The 21,696-nt window shown below is 41.4% G+C and overlaps 1 protein-coding gene across 1 annotated transcript in view; it reads right to left on the bottom strand.

The window, feature by feature from the left end:
- Nucleotides 1-15,428, bottom strand: part of LOC111965271 (eukaryotic translation initiation factor 3 subunit E) — a 45,428-nt gene extending 30,000 nt beyond the window's left edge. The window contains exons 1-3 of the mRNA XM_023989352.2: nucleotides 15,316-15,428; nucleotides 8,288-8,405; nucleotides 7,874-7,991 (exon numbers count right to left, since the gene is read on the bottom strand). Coding sequence (XP_023845120.1) covers nucleotides 7,874-7,991; nucleotides 8,288-8,405; nucleotides 15,316-15,405 — 326 coding nt within the window. The 5' untranslated portion in view covers nucleotides 15,406-15,428. The remainder of the gene's footprint in view (nucleotides 1-7,873; nucleotides 7,992-8,287; nucleotides 8,406-15,315) is intronic.
- Nucleotides 15,429-21,696: the final 6,268 nt, after the last annotated feature.

A 21,696-nucleotide genomic window follows, 5' to 3' on the forward strand; every position in this document is an offset into this window, starting at 1 on the left:
TGCTCTGCATGGGTAACGCTGCTTCGAGGGTGGCTGTTGTCGATGTGTTCCTCGTTCGAGCCCAGGTAGGGGCGAGGAGAGGGACGGAAGCTATACTGTTACACTGGCAATACTAAAGTGCCTATAAAAACATCCAATAGTCAAAGGTATATGAAATACAAATGGTATAGAGAGAAATAGTCCTAYAAATACTATAACTACAACCTAAAACCTCTTACCTTTGAATATTGAAGGCCCATGTTAAAAGGAACCACTAGCTTTCATATGTTCTCATGTTCTGAGCAAGGAACTTAAACGTTTAGCTTTTTTACATTGCACATATTGCACTTTTACTTTCTTCTCCAACACTTTCTTTTTGTGAATAGATTTTTTTTGATGTAGTATATTAAGTTAAAATAAAAGTTCATTCAGTATTGTTGTAATTGTCATTATTACAAATAGTTTTTTAAATATTTTWTTTTATTTAAATTGGCCGATTAATCGGTATCGGCTTTTTTTGGTCCTCCAATAAATCGGTAGCGGCGTTGAAATATCATAATCGGTCGACCTCTAGTTGGCACTACGCAGTCGGGCAGGCAGTGTTCTCCTGGCATCCGCCAAACCCTGATTTGTCCATCGAACTGCTTAATGGTGAAGCGCGATTCATCACTCCAGAGGACGCATTACCATTGCTCCGGAGTCCAATGGTGGTGAGCTTTACACCACTCCAGGCGACGCTAGGCATTGCTCTTGGTGATCTTAGGCTTGTGTGCGGCTGCACGGCCATGGAAACCCCTCACGAAAAGTTATTGTACTTTTCGTGAGGGGGAGTGTTGCAACCGAGGACCGACAATTTTTACGCATTACACGCTTCAGCACTTGGCGGTCCTGTTCTGTGAGCCCTACCACTTCGTGGCTGAGCAGTTGTTGCTCCTAGACATTTCCACTTCACAATAACAGCACTTAGTTGACCAGGGCAGCTGTAGCAGTGCAGAAATTGAACTGGAAAGGTGTCATCCTATGATGGTGCCACGTTGAAAGTCAGAGCTCTTCAGTAAGGACAGTCTACTGCCAATGTTTGTCTATGGAGATTACATGGCTGTGCGTTCGATTTTATACACTTGTCAGCAAAGGGTAGGGTGATATAGCCGAACCCAGTAATTTGAAGGGGTGCCCAGATAGATATATGTGTACACCCCCTACCCTTGTAGGATTGGATTGTATCGAGGCACAAATCCGGGGAAGGGTACCAAAAAATGTCTGCAACACTGAAGATTCACAAGAACAGTGTCCTCCATTAGGGATGTACCGTTATGACATTTTTTTAGTCGATACCAATATCCAGTATTTTCCGTGCCCAAAAACAATACCAATCTTTAAAAAAAAATTGCAGCCTTTTAAGCATTCTAGTACAGTTAAAGTTCACACACACAGCCGTCAAAGGCACTGCATTTCAGTGCAAGTGGTGTCACTACAGTTCCTGGCTCGAATCCAGCAAGTATCACATCCGGCCGTGATTGGGAGTCCCATAGGGCAGCGCACAATTGGCCCAGCGTCGTCCGGGTTTGGCCATCATTGTAAATAAGAACATGTTCTTAACTGACTTGCCTAGTTAAATGTTACACACGCCAAAAAGTTATTTTGTTGGCATTTACATGTCCCATTACCAGTAAAACATMATCAAAACCCATTTCTTTCACTGACTGTGCTGTTTCGTTGTTCGGTCGTTTCATTCTCAGCCAGGATTTCATCATACATGCCAAACAGTAAAGTTTCAGCTCTGGCTGTCCGTGGCCTCTCTTCCTCGGTGTACACTGTCACCGTGTCAGTTTCCATCTTGTCCAGCTGTGTACGTAACAATTCACATAAACCCTGTGTCTGCATCGAAGTAGTGGTCCTTGTACATAGCATTGAGCATGGTGGTGACAGTAAAGAGGCTCAGAGAGAATGACACCGAATCGCTTGTTCACAGCCTCGAGTACTTTCCCAAGTTAACCCCACAGTCTGTCTGCATTTATGCTGAGCAGGCGTTTCAATGCCATGACAGGGTATCACGTCGGCTGCAGACGCAGTTGATTAGCTTATTTCGAGTCAGTTGTACAAACGGCGCTTGGAGTGAGTTCATGTTTCAAACAAGTTCTCAAATGCCATTGAAAATGGCAGCAGGATGAGAACCCCGCACATTCTTGAGCATGCAATACGGCTTTCCTCAGTATGAAATCTCATTGACCCACCCACTGTCCGACTCAGCATGCTCATGGTGCTGACGTCGCTGGTCCAAATGTCAGTCGTGAAGCTATTAGCAGGGACACCCATAGCAAGTAGCTCATGGATGASTTTCATCACACAATACTGTGTGACTCCGGTAAGGGAACAGCTGAAAAATAGCGCCAACTTGGTAATGTGCACCGGTGCTCGACCAGATGGCGAAAACCATAATCCACAACAGAACGGTTGAAGGTCAAGGGCAAAGAATACCATTATCTTCGCATTAACGGATTTTGTCTGAGTTGTCGCACTGAAATTTTCTTGATCTTTCAAATGACTGCTCGACCTGAACTTGTTAAGTTGTTGGAAGTGTGCGCTTAGTATTTTTCTGCTTTTGTTCTATGTAGCACTGTATTTATTGTGGCGTCATTACATCTACCCGTAGGTACATTTATTTATATATGTCAGCTTTGACATCAGTTTTGCACGTCGCCATTAAACTAGACATTGGGCCGATGTTGGCATTTTTAGCTAATATCGTCCGATTCCGATATGCTCACCGATATATGCATCCCTAGCCTCCATCATTCTTAAATTATAGAAGTTTGGAAGCACCAAGACTCTTCCTAGAGCTGTCTGCCCAGTCAAACTGAGCAATCGAGGTAGAAGAGCCTTGGTCAGGGAAGTGACCAAGAACCCGATGGTCATTCTGACAGAACTCTAGCATTCCTCTGTGCAGATGGGAGAACCTTCCAGAAGGACAACCATCTATGCAGAACTCTACCAATCAGGCCTTCATGGTAGAGTGGCCAGATGGAAGTAAAAGGCACATGAAAGACAGCGTGGAGATGGCCAAAAGGCACCTACAGACTTTCAGACCATGATGAACAAGAGTCTCTGGTCTGATGAAACCAAGATTGAATTCTTTGGCCTGAATGTCAAGCATCACATCTGGAAGAAACCTGGCACCATCCCTACGGTGAAGCATGGTGGTGGCAACATCATGCTGTGGGGATGTTTTTCACCGACAAGRAATGGGAGACTAGTCAGGATCAAGGGAAAGACGAACAGAGAAAAGTACAGAGAGATCCTTGAAGAAAACCWGCTCCAGAGCGCTTTGTCAGCCGGTGATGGTCAAGCAAATAACTGCTTGATCTCACGGTAATTGACCGTTAATTAACCTCTTCTGGCTTCCACACAGCCTACAAGCCACTGATGCAGACCTTTGGAACATCTACAATTTAACAAGCCTAAAAAATCCATGTAATATACCTTACACCTTCACAATAAATCCATTATGTTATACGGGTCTAAAAAACATGAATAAAATGTCCTTCAAAAGAACAGAATAGCATACTCTGATTTGTCCTTATGTTGTGGTGACTGATATGTCTGTGCTATATGGCTGTGGGCTACAGTAGATAATTTATCAGGCAAGATTTGCTTAGAATTCCATGGCATTATTTTGTAGTATGAGGAACAATAGAAAGGTATTTTCTCCAAACGATTTGAGGGGGTGCGCACATGCGGCTGTTCTGTTATGAGCGGTTACAAAGAAACAGCTAATCCTGTATGCTTAGAGTCTTATGTAACTTCAGTTATGAATCAAAGGTTGGGCTATATATATATATATATATGCTCAAAAAAAATAGGGAACATTAACAACACAATGTAACTCCAAGTCAATCACACTTCTGTGAAATCAACTGTCCACTTAGGAAGCAACACTGATTGACAATAAATTTACATGCTGTTGTGAATGGAATAGACACAGGTGGAAATTATAGGCAATTAGCAAGACACCCCCATAAAGGAGTGGTTCTGCAGGTGGTGACCACAGACCACTTCTCAGTTCCTATGCTTCCTGGCTGATGTTGGTCACTTTTGAATGCTGGCGGTGCTTTCACTCTAGTGGTAGCATGAGACGGAGTCCACAACCCACACGTGGCTCAGGTAGTGCAGCTCATCCAGGATGGCACATCAATGCGAGCTGTGCAAGAAGGTTTGCTGTGTCTGTCAGCGTAGTGTCCAGAGCATGGAGGCGCTACCAGGGGACAGGCCAGTACATCAGGAGACGTGGAGGAGGCCGCAGGAGGGCACAACCCAGCAGCAGGACCGCTACCGCCTTTGTGCAAGGAGGATCAGGAGGAGCACTGCAGAGCCCTGCAAATGACCTCCAGCAGGCCACAAATGTGCATGTGTCTGCCTAAACGGTCAGAACAGACTCCATGAGGGTGGTATGAGGGCTCGACGTCCACAGGTGGGGTTGTGCTTAAGCCCAACACGTGCGGCGGACGTTTGGCATTTGCCAGAGAACACCAAGATTGGCAAATTCGCCACTGGCCGCACTGTGCTCTTCACAGATGAAAGCAGGTTCACACTGAGCACGTGACAGACGTGACAGAGTCTGGAGACGCCGTGGAGAACGTTCTGCTGCTGCAACATCCTCCAGCATGACCGGTTTGGCGGTGGGTCAGTCATGGTGTGGGGTAGCTTTACTTTGGGGGGCCGCACAGCCTCCTGTGCTCGCCGAGGTAGCCTGACTGCCATTAGGTACGAGAAGATCCTCAGACCCTTGTGAGACCTTATGCTGGTGCGGTTGGCCCTGAGTTCCTCCTAATGCAAGACATGCTAGACCTCATGTGGCTGGAGTGTGTCAGCAGTTCCTGCAAGAGGAAGGCATTGATGCTATTATGGACTGGCCCGCCCGTTCCCCAGACCTGAATCCAATTGAGCACATCTGGGACATCATGTCTCGCTCCATCCACCAACGCCACGTTGCACCACAGACTGTCCAGGAGTTGGCGGATGCTTTAGTCCAGGTCTGGGAGGTAGCTCAGGAGACCATCCGCCACCTCATCAGGAGCATGCCCAGGCGTTGTAGGGAGGTCATACAGGCACGTGGAGGCCCACACACTACTGAGCCTCATTTGACTTGTTTTTAAGGACATTACATCAAAGTTGGATCAGCCTGTAGTGTGGTTTTCCACTTTAATTTTGAGTGCGACTCCAAATCCAGACCTCCATGGGTTGATAAATTTGATTTCCATTGATAATTTTTGTGTGATTTTGTTGTCAGCACATTCAACTATGTAAAGAAAAAGTATTTAATAAGAATATTTCATTCATTCAGTTCTAGGATGTGTTATTTTAGTGTTCCCTTTATTTTTTTGAGCAGTATATATATATATATATATATATATATATATATTATATATATTTATATTATTATTTTTATTATATTTTATATATTATATATATATGTTTGGCTTGTTAAATACATTCTCTGGCTGCATGATGACACTAATTATGATTTAGAAAAAGTTGCATAAAAAGGTATGAGCTCTGCCTCGTTTTTTGTGTAGGCGCTACACACTTCCATCAGTCTCTCATTCATAATTTSACAAGCACTTAATGCCTCGATTTTCCCGACGGCAACCCTTGTAGTCGTAATGCCCCCCCAAAAAAATGTTATGCCTTTTGCAGCCATTGTGGCCTCGGGGTGAATATAATAATTATAATCCCCTTCTCCCTGCTTGCGCCTAAGAACCTCTCATGTATCTMTGTCACTGATTGGGTATTTCTCACAGGCTACAAGTGAAAACAGACACATCGGTGTCGTAACTGAACGCGTCCTTATCCAATTCCGAGGCACATATTGAAGATATTGGAAGAACTGTCCACATTTACTTTGTCAGCCAGTCAATCTACAATCCCCATGGTACAAAAGTTGACATATTCTATGCAAGAAATAAATATTCCGAACAGTCTGGGACAGTTGTGGGATGCGATAGAGCCTAAATGAATACAACCCCTAGCATCCAAAAAAACAAACTTTTATTCAAACGCAAGGAGGCTGACGCAACAGATCAGACTGTTTAGCTTAAAATGCTAATAAAACTATTAGGCWATTTTTTCACATTATTAAGCACAGCAATGCACACACTGCAGTAGGCGATGAGCGCTAATGTTCCATTAACACCCTTACCAAAAATGACATCAAATGCAATTATGCATGTAATGCTTTTATTATAAAAAAGGTGCATTTATGGTCAAAATGATCTTCCCCAAACTTCCAACTCACATGCCGGATATGTATGCTAGTTAGGCTCTACGCCTGTTGTAAAGCGGATTAATGTGCTTAATTTAAAGAAATTATTTKGCCACCAACTCCTTAAAAACATGAGGTGTGCGGCTGATTTGAAAAAGTCCAACAAAAAAGTRTGCATTGTTTGTTGCCTTCTAGAGGGGCAATAGAGTGCTGAGTACCAGTCAATTAACAAGTTTGGTAGGCTACTAATGACCATCAGCAGCATCAGAGCTTGGAGAAGCGTAATTACTGTGACTAAGCGGTCACATGGAATTTGACTGCCTTCATGACCGCCGGTGTGGTGGTAATATGGTCACCTTAACAGCCCTAGTCTTCACCAAGACCTACCCCAGGTTCTCACATCCACAACTGCATTGCAAGCCACAGTCCCCACAGGAACAACAGCAAGAAACCCCACATATCCAAATGTAAAGATCTACATTGTGCCTTAAACCCTTTCAAAAGAGACACAGAATTGCATCACTAGCACCAACTTCGGAMCAAAAAGAGCAAAGAAGCAATGGAAATTGACAAACTCAAGATCCATAGAATTGTTTAATTTCATTAACCTATCATCAGAAACAAGGCAATAACCCAGAAAGTGAATGTCAGAATTTGGCTRGGCCTAAACTATATTGGATTTGCTCCCTGGAGATATTAAGTTGAGGGCAGGCCTCCTATTAAGCATGTTGGCAAACAGTGCACCTAAGACAGTCTCTCTCCAACACAAATCATTATCTCTACATCACACAGTTCTATCCCAAGTGATAGGACTAGGAGATCTAAATATTGAACCCGTCTGCAATTTCCAGTCAGGGATGTTCCGCTTGATAAATTCAAAATCATATCAAAAACACACTACCGCATCCAGAGTAACTCTAGCAGATATATGCGCGGGACGCTAAAATGGGTGTGGCTTGCCCGTTTGGTGTAGTTAAGAGTTTTTTGGTGACCCGGGACAAGTCTTGTATTGTTTTACAAATCCAATGGTATCAAAACGAATCTGAAGAGAAAATAGCCGTAGCTGCACTACAAAAAGTTTGAAGTTACATTCACAAGGCTTCAAACTCCCATTACAATGGTCAGTATAAGATGCTTGCTTTGATAAACAAACATGTCTCAAAACCAAACCTTTAATAAAGAATTCACGATTGGCAAGTGGGTGAAAAGTGTCCTTTGATGAACTGAACTCACTCCTGCCAAGAAGCCAAGTAAAGAATGAGGACTTAGTTTAACCAAACTATTTTAATCACGGCAAAGTCAGCGCCATCCTTAACATTCACTGCAGCATCGTGTATCAGTCTCCTCGTCTGCGTTTGCTGAGTTTGTAAGATGTAACCCTAAATCCACTCTAGGGAAATTGATTCAAAATGTAGGCATATATATTTTTGGGATTACCATCATCTCAATTTAACTTGAACTTCATTCATTAAGCCCRCAAAGTCAGAGAATCTTACACCAGACAGCAAGACCACTACTCTGGGAAATAATGAATTGCAAAAAAAACAGCATTGTCAATGATGGACCATCTATAAAATGCAAACAACTCCTAAACCATCCATTGGTTAAATGGTGGGACAGGAGGTTCTAACTCACCTGGTTGACTGCATCTGTTTTGTGGTCTCTGGGTCCTCAAACATCTTCACAATGGGCTCCGTCTCACCCTGCAGCTGCTTCAGCTGAGCCACCACAGTTATCCTCTTCTCCTTTAGGGCTTCACATGAGACAGAGAGAAACCATTAGAGGCTTTGACCAAAACAATACCCAGGAGAATACCATTACATGCAACAATAAAGATTTGTGTCTGTTTATACTAGTTTTTGGAACAGTGAAGATTGTATTAAGCATGACTAAAATGTGAGGGGGATGGTCTGCAATCAATTTCACCGCCATCTTGTGATTTATTGATGAAACAGTGTAAATACTGAACCATGCATAATCCTTATCACTGTAAAGGTTTCTTTAACAAAAATGTTAGGAGGTAGACTACGCAATGTGCAGTCTTCTTACTGGCGGGGATCTCTTTCTCAGGGAAGAGGTTTTTGTGAACATCCATTGCGAAGTCCACCATGTTGGTCTCGCTAAGGAGATCCAATTTTCCATGAAGCAGTTCCTTCTCATTGTAGATCTGAAAGTGGCAATAGTTCAAAAGGGGGAAACGGGGTTATTTTTGGAATATACAGTTTCAAATTCTTAACTTTGCCTACCCAGTTTAGGAGAACTGCTGACAATGACAGGGTTCAGGAACTAAGCAGACTAACAAAGTTAGAAAACATGTTTAGCTGTAATGGATGCCTGGTTGTTAAAAGGCAACCACCATAGGGCAACACCACCCTCATTTTGATGCAATTCCTGCCCTAGAGGGTAAATGCTTGTTTTGGTTAAAAGCTACCTGTACATATTCACGAATTGGAGCCGGGAAAGAACGCTGTGGTGATTTCCACGTGGTGTGGAGAAACATTAACAAATAGAGAACTGACAACTGTTAGAGTAGCTAGCTAGCATGCTAACCTTAGCTAGACATCGTGCTAATCTTATCTAGCTAGCTAACATTATCGGTTGCTCGTWAAWWWTTTTTAACTACACTGTATTCAAAAGATTAACCAGCTGGCTAGGCTGAAAACTTGGCCACAGATGGAAACCAGCATCTTTGACTTCACCATCAATTGTTATTCTCTTGGCCTCTTCCATAAGAGACACGCATATTTTTTTTTACATTATACTGCACACGGTGCAACCTTCGGTAGGTAGGTTGCGGTACAGCAAATCAAAATCAGCTCATGGTTCTCAAAGGGGAAGTGAAATTATGTGCACCAGTCATTGTTGCCTATCGCAAATGACACATCGCAAACACCTTGAGCGCATCKGACACAAAACACCAATACAAATGTAACAGCACAACAAAATAGATACAAGTTCCTTGAATTTTATTTTGCGGGTGCCGGTTCATTATAGGACAGACACTTCTGGTTTAGCTGCACCAATCAAAGCATGTCGTGAAGCAATACTTTAGTGGTCAAAACCATTCATCTTGGGGCAACCCGGGGAGCAGGGTTGTAAAATGCAATCATATCACGCATTTATAAAATGGCCATATATATGTTTGAGGAATACACACCAGCAAAAAAATATGGATAATTTACCCAACAAGTATACACCCCTTATTGCTCCATGGCTAAGGCAGCCAAGTGTATGCTACTTCAAAAAGCATTTTGCTCAGTTGCAACTTGAAGAGTAAGAACTTGCAGGTGTTCCTGATTAATAAAAACAAATGCCATGCTGGTAGGTGGTAACATTCAAATAAAACCAAGGACCAGAAAATTAACATGGACTGAAAAATATTAGCACATCATATCATATGAGAAACACAGGAAAAAAATCCTACGTCCCCACTTCGGATTTCCCACTTCAAGCCCAAATACATCATACTTTGACTAAAAACGATGACTTAATTTTAAGAGCTGTCCACACAATGTACCATAATTATATTATTTTTGTTATAATTCAAATGAACAGGAGAGTTTACACTACAACTACAAAAAAGGTTGAAAATGATAATGAGAGCTATCGTTTGGATCCAATTTCAGAGCGATTTTCCCCCCTGTCCCTCCAACGATAAAACAATGACAACCAATCAAAAACGGCTTCTATATATTTGTTTTATATTTCACCTTTATTTAACCAGGTAAGCTAGCTGAGAACAAGTTCTCATTTACAACTGCGAACAGGCCAAGATAAAGTATAAAATTCAAGCGTTCTTGGTTCTAGCTGCACGAGGGTGCCCGGAGAGGAGATAAGGCAGAGCGCACCGTAAGCTTTCCTGAATAACTGAGCATGTGTGAGCATATTTGTGGCCACATTAATTATAGTACAACTTGGGAGACTGAGCCACGACAAACAGAAGGCCATATTTTCCAATGATAACCCCATCTGTTAACACCGATACATCCTGACAAAATACACATTATGACTGTCCTGCTAATATGCCTTTCTGGACCTGGTAAACTCTCAAGACCCCCCCCCCCAGCCTCACAGCTACAGCTAATCCCTTAGCTCTTAGAGTCCCAGGAAAAGCTAAACTACAATAGCTTGTTGTAGACTTAATTTTAGCATTTTATTTACTATTACTAGCCTATCTAGGAGTGATTCCAGCTTGCTCTTGCTTGCTGAGTGTAGAATAGGAGAGTTTGAAAGGGGAGAGAGAGTGAGTGATGGCCTGCTGATGTACCTTTCTGGAACTTAGAGATCATTTGGGATTTTGGCTGGTGAATACCACTGCTATGTCTCGGTGTCCCGTATAAAGGAAGCATGCTAACAGATAGACTGCCAGTCATTGCACTATGGGTAACGCTAGTTTGAAATTGCGCTAGCAACTTCATTCAAACTGCACACAGACACCTAAAAATGATATCCATGAGTTCATCTGACTCTGGGGAAGTAGAATCAGGCCTAGGCTGTAAGCAGTTATTTTATCATTAAGCATTCAAAACAGTATGTTTGAGTGGTTATTCAAATTATCCTAAATCACCGCAGTTTTCAGCCCTAGACAATTGTGCATTCTCTTGATCATAATAATACATTCCACTGAGTTGTTGTAGCCTAGGTAGAATAATTGTATTTTCTAAAAACGTCGGCCTAATTAATAGTGGAGCTTTTATTGTCCGGGACTGCAGAGCGTAGATTTCCTAGTCGGTTAACTTGTTTTTCTTGCACTCTGATTTATAAACAACTATTTATTTAGCTAATGAATGGCCTAATATCTAGCTTCTTACTTCAGCTACACATCTCTAGCCTCTCTTCCAGCTGTTTCCGTGCGCAATAGGCTATTCAAGCCTCTTCGCTATTCCGCTTCTCGTGAAATCTCAGGAAATGCCATAGGATATATATWTTTTTTTAATTGTTTATACTAAGCCGAACAGACTTTCCCTTGAGTGAAGGAGGCTTGCCCTTGCTAAATGTAAAATAGTCCTAGGCCAAATGAACTGTCGCATAGGTCAGACATGAGCACAGCGAAAAAGGGCCAAACAAATTTACAGTCATTCGAAAAATGGAATTCACTTGCAAACCACGCTTGAGTGGCAAAACTTTTTCCCCCTTCTCATTATTAAATTTAAATATGAGTTTCTATATAACATGTACATTGAAGTATTATGTGCAGTTGTTACTATGAACACACCCTGAAGCACTGAAAGGTCTTGTGTTAACACCTTATTAATAGGCCTACAGGGTGCTGTAGGATGCATYGATTGGCAGGTGTCCTGCAGAATGATAAATGATCCGCTGGTAGGCTGGACACATTACATTTTTAACAATGATTTTTTTCTGATAAACACTAGTTTATTGCATCTACTGTGGAGCCCCGTTTCATTATTACCTTATGTCCCAGCTGCTTGCCATAGTTTTGAAGTAATAACAAAAAACAGGCCTTATTGTTGGGCATTTTTCACCCTGCCAGCTCCTATTAGTTCTATTGAGCACCAACTCGCCTTCCGAACGTTCTATTGCCAGCCTATTGTTCTACGTCACAATGCCTGCTTTGCCATGTTTGGCAATGAGACCTGCCCACGTTGCTGGTTGTTAAAATGTAAACAAATTACTCACGGAACTCTTGAGGTCATCCCATTATTTCCTATAGGGAAATATATGCATGTCTGTCTATTTAACCAAATATCTTGCAATGTGTATATTTAGATTTTTTCAAATTGTACACCATTTTAAACATGAGAATCTCTTTCTAAATATGTAAGGCTGGGCAGCGTACTCCTCTGTCATCAAATGCTAGCACCAAAATACCTTTTGCCCTTGGAACGCTGAGCTCCCCCCATTGTTTTCCTATGGAGACGATGTTGGTAAATTTCGCAAAATTTCTCACAATATGTATATTTAGATTTTTTCAAGTCGGACACCATTTTAATCAGGATAATCTCCTTTTTCTAATTACGTAAGGTTGGGCAGCATACTCTGCTGTCATCGATCGCGAGACCAGAAAGTCATCTTTTCCTACTTCCTCATTGTGATTGTTGTCTCTACCTTCTTGCCCTTTGTGCTGTTGTCTATGCCCAATAACGTTTGTATCATATATTGTGCTGCTACCATGCTGTGTCATGTGTTGCTGCCTTGCTAGGTTGTCTTAGGTCTCTATGTAGTGTTGTCGCTTTTGTCGTGATGCGTTTTGTCCTATATTTATAATACCACCCCCATCCCAGCAGGATGCCTTTTGCAGGCCATCATTGTAAATAAGAATATTTTCTTAACTGACTTGCCTAGTTAAATTAAAGTCAAATAAAGAACGCAGACATAAGCACACTTGGCACAATCGAGGTGCGGATGTTTAAAGGAGCGCCATGTCTAGGTCCAATAGGCTTCTAAACAGCTTCTACCCCCAAGCCATAAGAYATCTACATCTAGTCAAATGGCTACCCAGACCATTTGAAGTGCACCCCCCCCCTCTTTACACCACTGCTACGCTCTGTTATTATTGATGCATAGTCACTTTAATAGCTCTACCTACATGTACATACTACCTCAAATAACCGGTGCCCCCCGCACATTGCCTCTGTATCAGCACCCCCGTGTATATAGTCTCGCTATTGTTATTTCACTGCTGCTCTTTAATTATTTGTTAATTTTATCTTTTATTCTTGTCTGTATTTTTTAAAACTGCATTGTTGGTTATGGGCTCGTAAGTAAGCATTTCACTGTAAGGTCTACTACACCTGTTGTATTTGGCGCATGTGACTAATAACATTTGATGTTTACCTTCTACACAAGTTATTATTTTTCAGTTTAGTCCTAAAAACAGATTGTGGTCAAATAAAAAGGGATCCATTTAGGCAAAATGGAATTATAAACGTCACTCCAGTCAAAACATACTCTGCGAACATTCATTTGCTATGAACTCGCGAAATTGTTCCAGCTTAGCCAACGTTCTTTGCCCATTTTTCAGCCTAGGTGTCACGATCGTGTGGAAGAGATTCGGACCAAAACGCAGCATGAGGAAAATAAGCCATCTTCTCTTTATTATTGAAGAAGGCAAAACGAAACAAAACACTTACAAACTACCAAAACAACAAACGATCGTGAAGCTAAATAACGTAGTGCACACACACAGGCTACAAACGTTCTACATAGACAACTACCCACAAAAGCCTACTGCCTATGGCTACCTTAAATATGGCTCCCAATCAGAGACAAATGAATGACAGCTGTCTCTGATTGAGACCCAATCTAGGCAGCCATAGACATAACTAGACAACCTCACAATTATCTATCCCATACACAATACAACACCCATAGACTAAACAAAACACACACAACATACAATGCCCACCCCAACTCACGCCCTGACCAACTAAACATAATCAAAATAACATAAAAATAGGTCAGGAACGTGACACTAGGGTGAATTTTGACTCCTTCTATTGTCCAACCTACTGCTGATGTGGATGCTCGCCAAGGTTTATAGCTATGTATAATTTATAGTTCTTGGTGTGAATGGCCCTTTATTGACTTCAATCGTTGTGCAACGTCAAGGGTAATTTCTGGGCATCGTGAATTTCTGTTATTGCCTTGTGACGTTATTTTAAGGCATATCTAGTGTTTATAGTTAACTAGTCAACGCGTTAGCTAGCTGAAAAGGACACCAACGTTAGTTAAATACATTCTCGAGACAAGGATCTAGCTAACGTAAACTCACCCCATTCCATACAAATGTGCACAACAGCAACATTCATACGAGGCTACAAAGAAAACTAATGGGACTGTAGCGACTGTGTTGACTTCAAAATCTGGGGTGTGAACTACGTTTCTATTCAAGCGTTGATCGACATGGTAATGGCTCTATAGTATTGGAGAAAAGTTGAAAAAAACAGACCCTCCGTTACATCGTGACGTGTCATGTCGTAACGTACAGCACGCATAAAGCAACTATTTCTGTCTTACAACCTATCTCCACCTGGTGTAGCACTTCTCTCATCCTTTAAAAACAAGAAATGGACAGTGGCGGGGGTAAGGGGGGATACCTAGTCATTTTTTGCATCACCCTTGCATGCTGTCATCATTCTCAAAGCCGCTGTTTACTTCCAAGATCACTTTAGCCCCGCCCTAAACTTGATTCAAATTCGACACAAACCTTCAAATAGGTATGTAATGACACATTATATAAACTCTTTATAGTGTTTAATTTACATTTTAGAGGCGATAAGGTGATAAGTTGGACAGATCGAGTGAAAAATAATAATTTCCCCACACAACATCCAACATCTCTCCTTCTCACTATCAGTCATTAGTTTCGCTTCCCCACCCGCCATTGTTTTTAAAGACCCTACGGAGCTCATTGCCTTGTTGAATTATGCAGAAACGGGCAGCGTGGAGTTCATGTTATTGATTCTGTTGGAAAGGGGAGAAATTGTGCTTTACAATGGTATTGACATTACAGTTGATCTGGAAGTATTACGTTTTTGGGAAGCTAAAATAAGGTCAATTGTACGGACCAAGGCGATGTACAAAAGTGAGTGAGTTTACGTTAGCATCTAGGAGTCATGTAACCAAGATCTGCATATAACGTTATATCAATGTTGAAAAGTAAAAGCTCAATAGATGTAGCAAATGTTTGTTCACTAGACTAGCCAGATAACGTGAACTAGTTTAATTTAAGACGCAGTAGCCGACAGTAACCGGTTAACGTCTGGTAACTAACTAACTTACTGTTAGCCTAGGTTTTAAAATAAAGTTAGCTAACGTTAGCTAGTTTACTTAGCGTGCTGCAGTTTACGCTATGCCATACGTTAATATAAATCAAACTGACACCAACATAGCTAGCTATATATGTGATTTAGTAAACGCTAACAGAAGAAACATATGCTAGTTAGCAAGCTAGCTCGCTCAACTGTCTGTGTTGCTGGACCTGAAACAGCGCGAGGCCCCAATTCATGGGCGACTCTTTCACGCACGTGGAATTTACATTACTTACATGGGTTATTTACACACTTCTACCGAAAATCAAGTTATGTACAGCCTAACATAACACACGCATTTACCTCTTTGACAGAAAGGAATTCCAGCAAAGGAAAGACGAGATGTCTGTCCAAAAAATGGGCAATTTTGGTGGTTAGGTCGTACTCCGCCATTTTCACTGCGAGAGAGGAGGAAGTAGACGCGAGAACGTGTTACGTAAAATGACCAATCAGCGTCACTTTCAGCATCAGTACATGCACGGATTGGCCATATTGATAAAAATTATACTATTTTAATGAGCATAACGACGATTATGACCATGTGTAGTTATACTGTACATTATCTGACCTGGCTGTTCCAACAAAGCGAATTGGAAGCACATTGTAGCATTCAAGATTAATTGTAGCGTTCAAGATTCATATTCAAGAAGTTGTTTTTTTCTTAGACAGTTTTGTAGACAAGATAAAACAAATGAGTGGATTGAGTAGCCTTCAACTAATAAAACAAATATCCAACACTGATAAAGTACCTTGTGGGTAGGTGCAAACACTGTCTCACAACTTTCAAGTCCTAATTTAGTTTATTTATTTTTAATTGTTCCTGATAATGGCATGTGCATGAAGGCATTTTCTTCTAATTAGACCTTGCAATTAGAGTATTATTAAGTTATCCCTTTGGCAACCAATTTGTTAATATTGTTTTACTTTTGTTGTGAGTGTACAACTCCTTCTCTTGTGACTCACAGGGCTGTCTCATGAAGATATTTTATAAAGTGGTGTGCACTACGCGCACGCTCATATGGAAATGTGTATTCATCTTTTCTCCTGCATAGTCCCACTCAAAAGAAAGCATGACTATGTAGTAAACCTTTCAAGACTACCATAATTGCACTGTAGTGTTGATACCAATGAAACATTTCATTTATGAAGAGGGAGTTCTTTGCCAAGTGAACTTGTTGAAATTGAAAACATTGGGCCTCCCCAGAACCCACCAATATTTCTCCAACAGAGAAGTATCTAATAGAGTTCACCAAGCTCAAAGACTGTGACTCTTCACAAGGAAATTAAGCACATGGCAAAACACAGAGATTTAAATAATCATAGACATGATTAAATAATAATAATAAGGCTAATTAAACATTTTAGTTTTCTGCCTGTCTAAAAAGTTATTAGTTGTCTTGACTAGCCTTCAAAAGCAAACCAAATTTGATTTGATTAAAAAAGCAAACCCTTTTTCCCTCACTTCAGCAGATGCCTCATAAAGATGCCCATGTGTTGGCCATACCTAGCAGTGAAGAGCCAATATCAGATACTAAAGGGCACATCTCTAATAGGTTCCACTACTACCTTGTTTGCTTGACAACCACATGGCACTGTCCTATAGCCCCAAACAATTGCCCCCTTGTTACTAGGAAGCTCTCTCGCTCTCTCTCTCTCTGCCCTCCGACTGCAGGTAGAAATTAGTCATAAACAGACATCACTCACCATGGCCAATGCTGTTTCATTGAGGCTTCAGACACAGCCAGCCCTGGCTTAAAGTCAGTACTCTTTAAAACTCGAAGAAGAAAAAAAAATTCTGTAAAACACCAGCACTGCTCCTTTGTGTCCTCTGCCCATGAGTTTTCAGTAAGGCTTTTTTTTTTTTGTGAAGTATCTTTTAATTGTATTGTTAGTGTTATTGTTTTTGCGCTAATTTCACAAATGTCCCTGTAATTTGATCTCCAGATGCTCGCTAGTTTGTTATTTTGTTCAGGGAGTGATTTAAACCTTTAATTTCCTTCAACATTTTATGTTGAGCTCTCACAATCATCAGTAACTGACACACTGATCATTTTGCATTATTTTGGCCAATGGTAAACTATTTTTACCCAGCCAGTTCTGAGGTGGATAAAATATTTGCCAAAGAATAGATCCATCTTTCAAAAAGACAAACATGCCTCCATTTGGCAGCCACGCGCCTCCATTTGGCTCACGTACTTGTAGGCCTAGCAGTGGCTTCACTCTGAAAATTCCTTTTTTTGTTTTATGATATAGCCTAACCTTTTTTAGCATTTGGATCACCACTAACTGAACAGCGTTCCTTTTGTGAAAATGGCACCAAATTATTTTTGCTTCCTGCTTTGACAAATTCTGCCTACATTTACATTTACATTTAAGTCATTTAGCAGACGCTCTTATCCAGAGCGACTTACAAATTGGAAAGTTCATACATATTCATCCTGGTCCCCCCGTGGGGAATGAACCCACAACCCTGGCGTTGCAAGCGCCATGCTCTACCAACTGAGCCACACGCCTATTTACTTATTTGCCAGTTTTACTACTTGGGAGTCCGTCCATGAAAATGCCTTTGAAATTATTATTCATGGTTTATTATGAATAAATTACCATCTATTACTAAGTGGCTTGGTTTTACTCAGAAGAAAAGCACTGTTTAGTCTTTTATATTTTTTATGTTAAGATTTGTCTTCCTCAGTTTTTTTAATCGTAAGATATAGATATTAAGATATTTTGCCAAGTGAAAGTGTAAATATTATGACAACCAACCCTGATACGATTGGTGCTTCCCTTCCAACTTTGACAGCAGATTATATATTTGACCTATTTTGTTAACATACCCAACAAAACACACCATGGTACCGAAATGTACAAATTAATCTGGAGAAGGCAAAACCTAAAATTTGCAAACAACAGCCAATAAATATGTTTCAACCATAGGTTAAATACCACAAGCTAAATTATAATTTACAAAGAATATTGTGTGTGAAAGAGTGATTCAAACACATTTTTTTCAACCAGCCTCTGTTGTTAATGAAGGTGCCCTGGGGAGTATGTTGGAAAAAATCAAAGCAAGGGAATACTCTCTCCTCATAAGATGGCATCAGTTTTCTGTTGAAGGGATTTTCTTTTTCAGAARCTATTTACATTTCCCCATAGTAGAACACTAAGGGGATACTGTGCTGGATTTGAATTATGTGGCATTGTAATAAGCCTGTGTGTAGCTGGTGTAGAGGAGTGAGGCACAGGACAGCAGATATGAGTAATACATGTAATTTACTCAAGAAATCAAAGAGACAACACAAATAATCTAGCCCACAATAACAGACCTTATTACATACAAACAATCACTCACAAACAACCATGGGGGAACAGAGGGTTAAATAATGAACAAGTAATTGGGGGATTGAAACCAGGTGTGTAAAACAAAGACAAAACAAATGGAAAATGAAAAGTGGATCGGCGATGACTAGAAGGCCGGTGACGTCGACCGCCGAACGCCGCCCGAACAAGGAGAGGGACCGACTTCGGCGGAAGTCGTGACAGGCATGCAAATTTTATTTGATAAAAGTCATCACACAAACTACACAATTTACCCCAAATAAACATCTATCAGGTTTCAGAGTCACACTAAAAGCTGTGATCACCTTCCCTTGCTGGATCCTTTCAGCGGGTTATTTCCCTACTCTGAAAAGCAGAATTAGGCCTATGTGTTTTACAGTGAATCATACCCAATTGTGGCTTGGTGGAAGTTTTAGGAAACTGTGAGAGCTAAGGTGATTAACACATCGAGGTTCCAACTAGAGGGAAACACTTACACAGCAAATAGGGGACCTGCCCGCGTTAGTCATTTGAGGTTACTGAACCGGAGCCTTTCTTGGACCTGAACACTGCTCTGAGGTCTATAGACTTCAGGGCAGACCACATTTTGAATGTTGTTCTTTTATAGGGCTACTGTACTTTACTAATGCGCTGASTGAGCTCAAAGCTCACAGCCCATGCTCATGTGTGCACAGTTGACATACAAAGATATATGCCCTCACTGGTGGGCTGGCTGTGACAAAGGTTTAACGTGCTATACTGCCCAAAACTAAGGTGGTCTTGCCTTTCATATTGGAATCTTCTTGAATGTTGTGTTTACTCACTGTGTATGAAAATGGGTGGTAACGTGACTGCGGAAGGCAGAACTATTTTCAATAGTAGCCCTAGTAGTACCGGATGTTGCTACTTTTTTTACTACTTCTTCTGTCTGGAAAATTTGATGCAGATTCCTCAGAATGTACTTGTGAATGCAGAATGCACGCCTACGCACTCTGCCCCTTTTTGACACTGAGAGGTGTTAGCATACATAAACGTGCACACACAATTATTTACCCCTAATTTATTCTATTTTGTTCTCTCATGAAATGGGTTCCAGTCTGGACCGTCCAGAATTGGAGGGCCTAGTCCAAGTTCTTGACAGACTAGAATAGAAACTGGAACCTTGGTGCCAGACTCTGGAGACCGCACCAGGAGGTTGGGGTCAACCCAAAGCAGACCTTTCCAGCTGGAGGGCCTGACACCACACTCTCTGTTTGTGTATTGCAAGGCCCCGCTGCATGCGCCTCAGTTCAGCTTGTAGCTGTGGGGAGTTATTGTTGAAGCACAAAGTTGAACCTCCCCCTCCCCCATTGTTCTGCATCACACTCAATCTCTGTGRGGGAGGCAGGGTGGTCTCCAAATTAGCGATGGCGGCTGGGCTATATTTCTGACTGTACCTTAGTCTAGTCGAACACTGCTAAGGTGTTTCTCGGTCAACCAAGCCATGCAGGAAAGGCAAAAACACATAACTAATGAGGAGATCCCAGCAAGACACGGAAATATCAGACATCCATGCTAATAAAGAAAGTGATCCAGAGTGGAGCCTTGTAAAACACTACACCAATAACTGGCGTAAATACACAGACCCACTTGCTCATTTCTGTTTCCTTGAATTAAAATGAAAAGGTTGTGAACGCTATAGACGGAGGCCTTTGGAGGCTGTGTGGGTTTGTGGCCACACATGATCCATCTGTCAGTATATCCCAGTCCAATAAAAGGATGCTGTCAGAAACAACAATATATTTCTGCATGTAGAAAAATTATCCATCTCTTGATGTGTGTGTCTTTCAGAGGAAAAATAATTTTCAGCTTTTCCTAACTGGATCAACTTAAAAGGCCAACAGTGATAAGCCAGGGATTCCATGAAAAACCTCAGCTCTGTAGTTCTCTGAACGCCTCCTCAGTCAATGATTCCAAGAGAGGGATAAAGGCAGACAGTGCCAAAGACACCCACCACCAGCCTCTCTTCTCTCTATTATCTGTCAAAAAATAAATCAAAACGATCTGAAGACAAATGCCTCTGTGCTGGATGTTGCAAAGCCAAGCATCTCCTCTCAATCTGAATGCCAGTATCTCATATGAATTTCAATTATTCTTTTAGATATGCATCACCTCGCGCGCAGTCCGTGTCAGGTTATAAATCAGCAGCCCACACTCCTAATCCAGAGCCCAATGCTGACATCAGCAGAGTCCAATTCGATGGCAGTGGGATCTGGGTTATCGACCGAGCCAGGGGGCCAGAAAACAATACAAACTCACAGGCAAGGCACCCAGTTGCACCAAGCATGGCAGAACATCTGCACAGCACATGTCCACTTTTTACACCAAGAGTAACATGTAAATACTTTTCTAACCCCAAAGAATCCTCACATGGCCACGTGTCATATTATGTCTTAGGAAACAGAGGAGAAGTTGTGTGTGTATGTGTGTGTGTGTGTGTGTGTGTGTGTGTGTGTGTGTGTGTGTGTTGTAAGGATGTATGTTCATGTGATGCTGAAATCCTGTAGTTAGTACACTTCAGTAATATTATCCACAAAAAAAAAAAGAGAGAATATTTGACCCCCTCGGCCCCAAACCTACAGTACCTCACCGAACCCTGTTCCCATGCTCACTCCTCATGATATGCATAGCTTGATTTCCCCTTTAGTATTATCTCTGACAACATGACATTACAGGGAATGCAGTTATCTCCGAATGTGTGGTCATGGACATTCTTACTGGAATCGAAATGTGAAATCCAATAACTCCATGATCATGCCATTTAGCAATGGCTTCCGCCAAAGAAGGGATGGGATTCATTTATACTTCTTCATCTGGATTCAGAATTTCTGGAATGATTGCAGTTACATATATTTATGTAAGTTAGTTGAAGGCTCAGAAAAAAAACWGTCTCAAAACAATTGGAGGAAAGTAGTTATGAGAGTGAACAAGAGCCATAACTTCTCTCAATGGTAAACCTCAACTCGGACTCCCGGGAGGATGTGGAAGTGATCCATGTTTCAAGCTGTAACAATAGCTTTGGGCTAAAGGTCAGACCGCTACTGCTCAGGATACCGTTACTTAGAAGTATCCTCTTTAAGGACACTCCAATTTAGGCTCTACTCAGAGTAAACTTTTTTTCCTCATCTTAATCAGTTCCAGTATAAAGTTATATGAGGAAATCAACATCCAAACATGAAAGAGGCTCTCTACAGTAGATGACAGATTGGTCACTGTATGGGGTATCATATGTGTGTGAGAAGTCAACATTCAAAGTCTGAATCTGTATCCTTTCGTTAAGAATACAGTCACTGATAAAGAAGAAATAATGTTCCATATTGCAGCATAATA

This window comes from Salvelinus sp. IW2-2015, linkage group LG6.1 (genome assembly GCF_002910315.2).
Source record: "Salvelinus sp. IW2-2015 linkage group LG6.1, ASM291031v2, whole genome shotgun sequence".
Classification (NCBI taxonomy): domain Eukaryota; kingdom Metazoa; phylum Chordata; class Actinopteri; order Salmoniformes; family Salmonidae; genus Salvelinus; species Salvelinus sp. IW2-2015.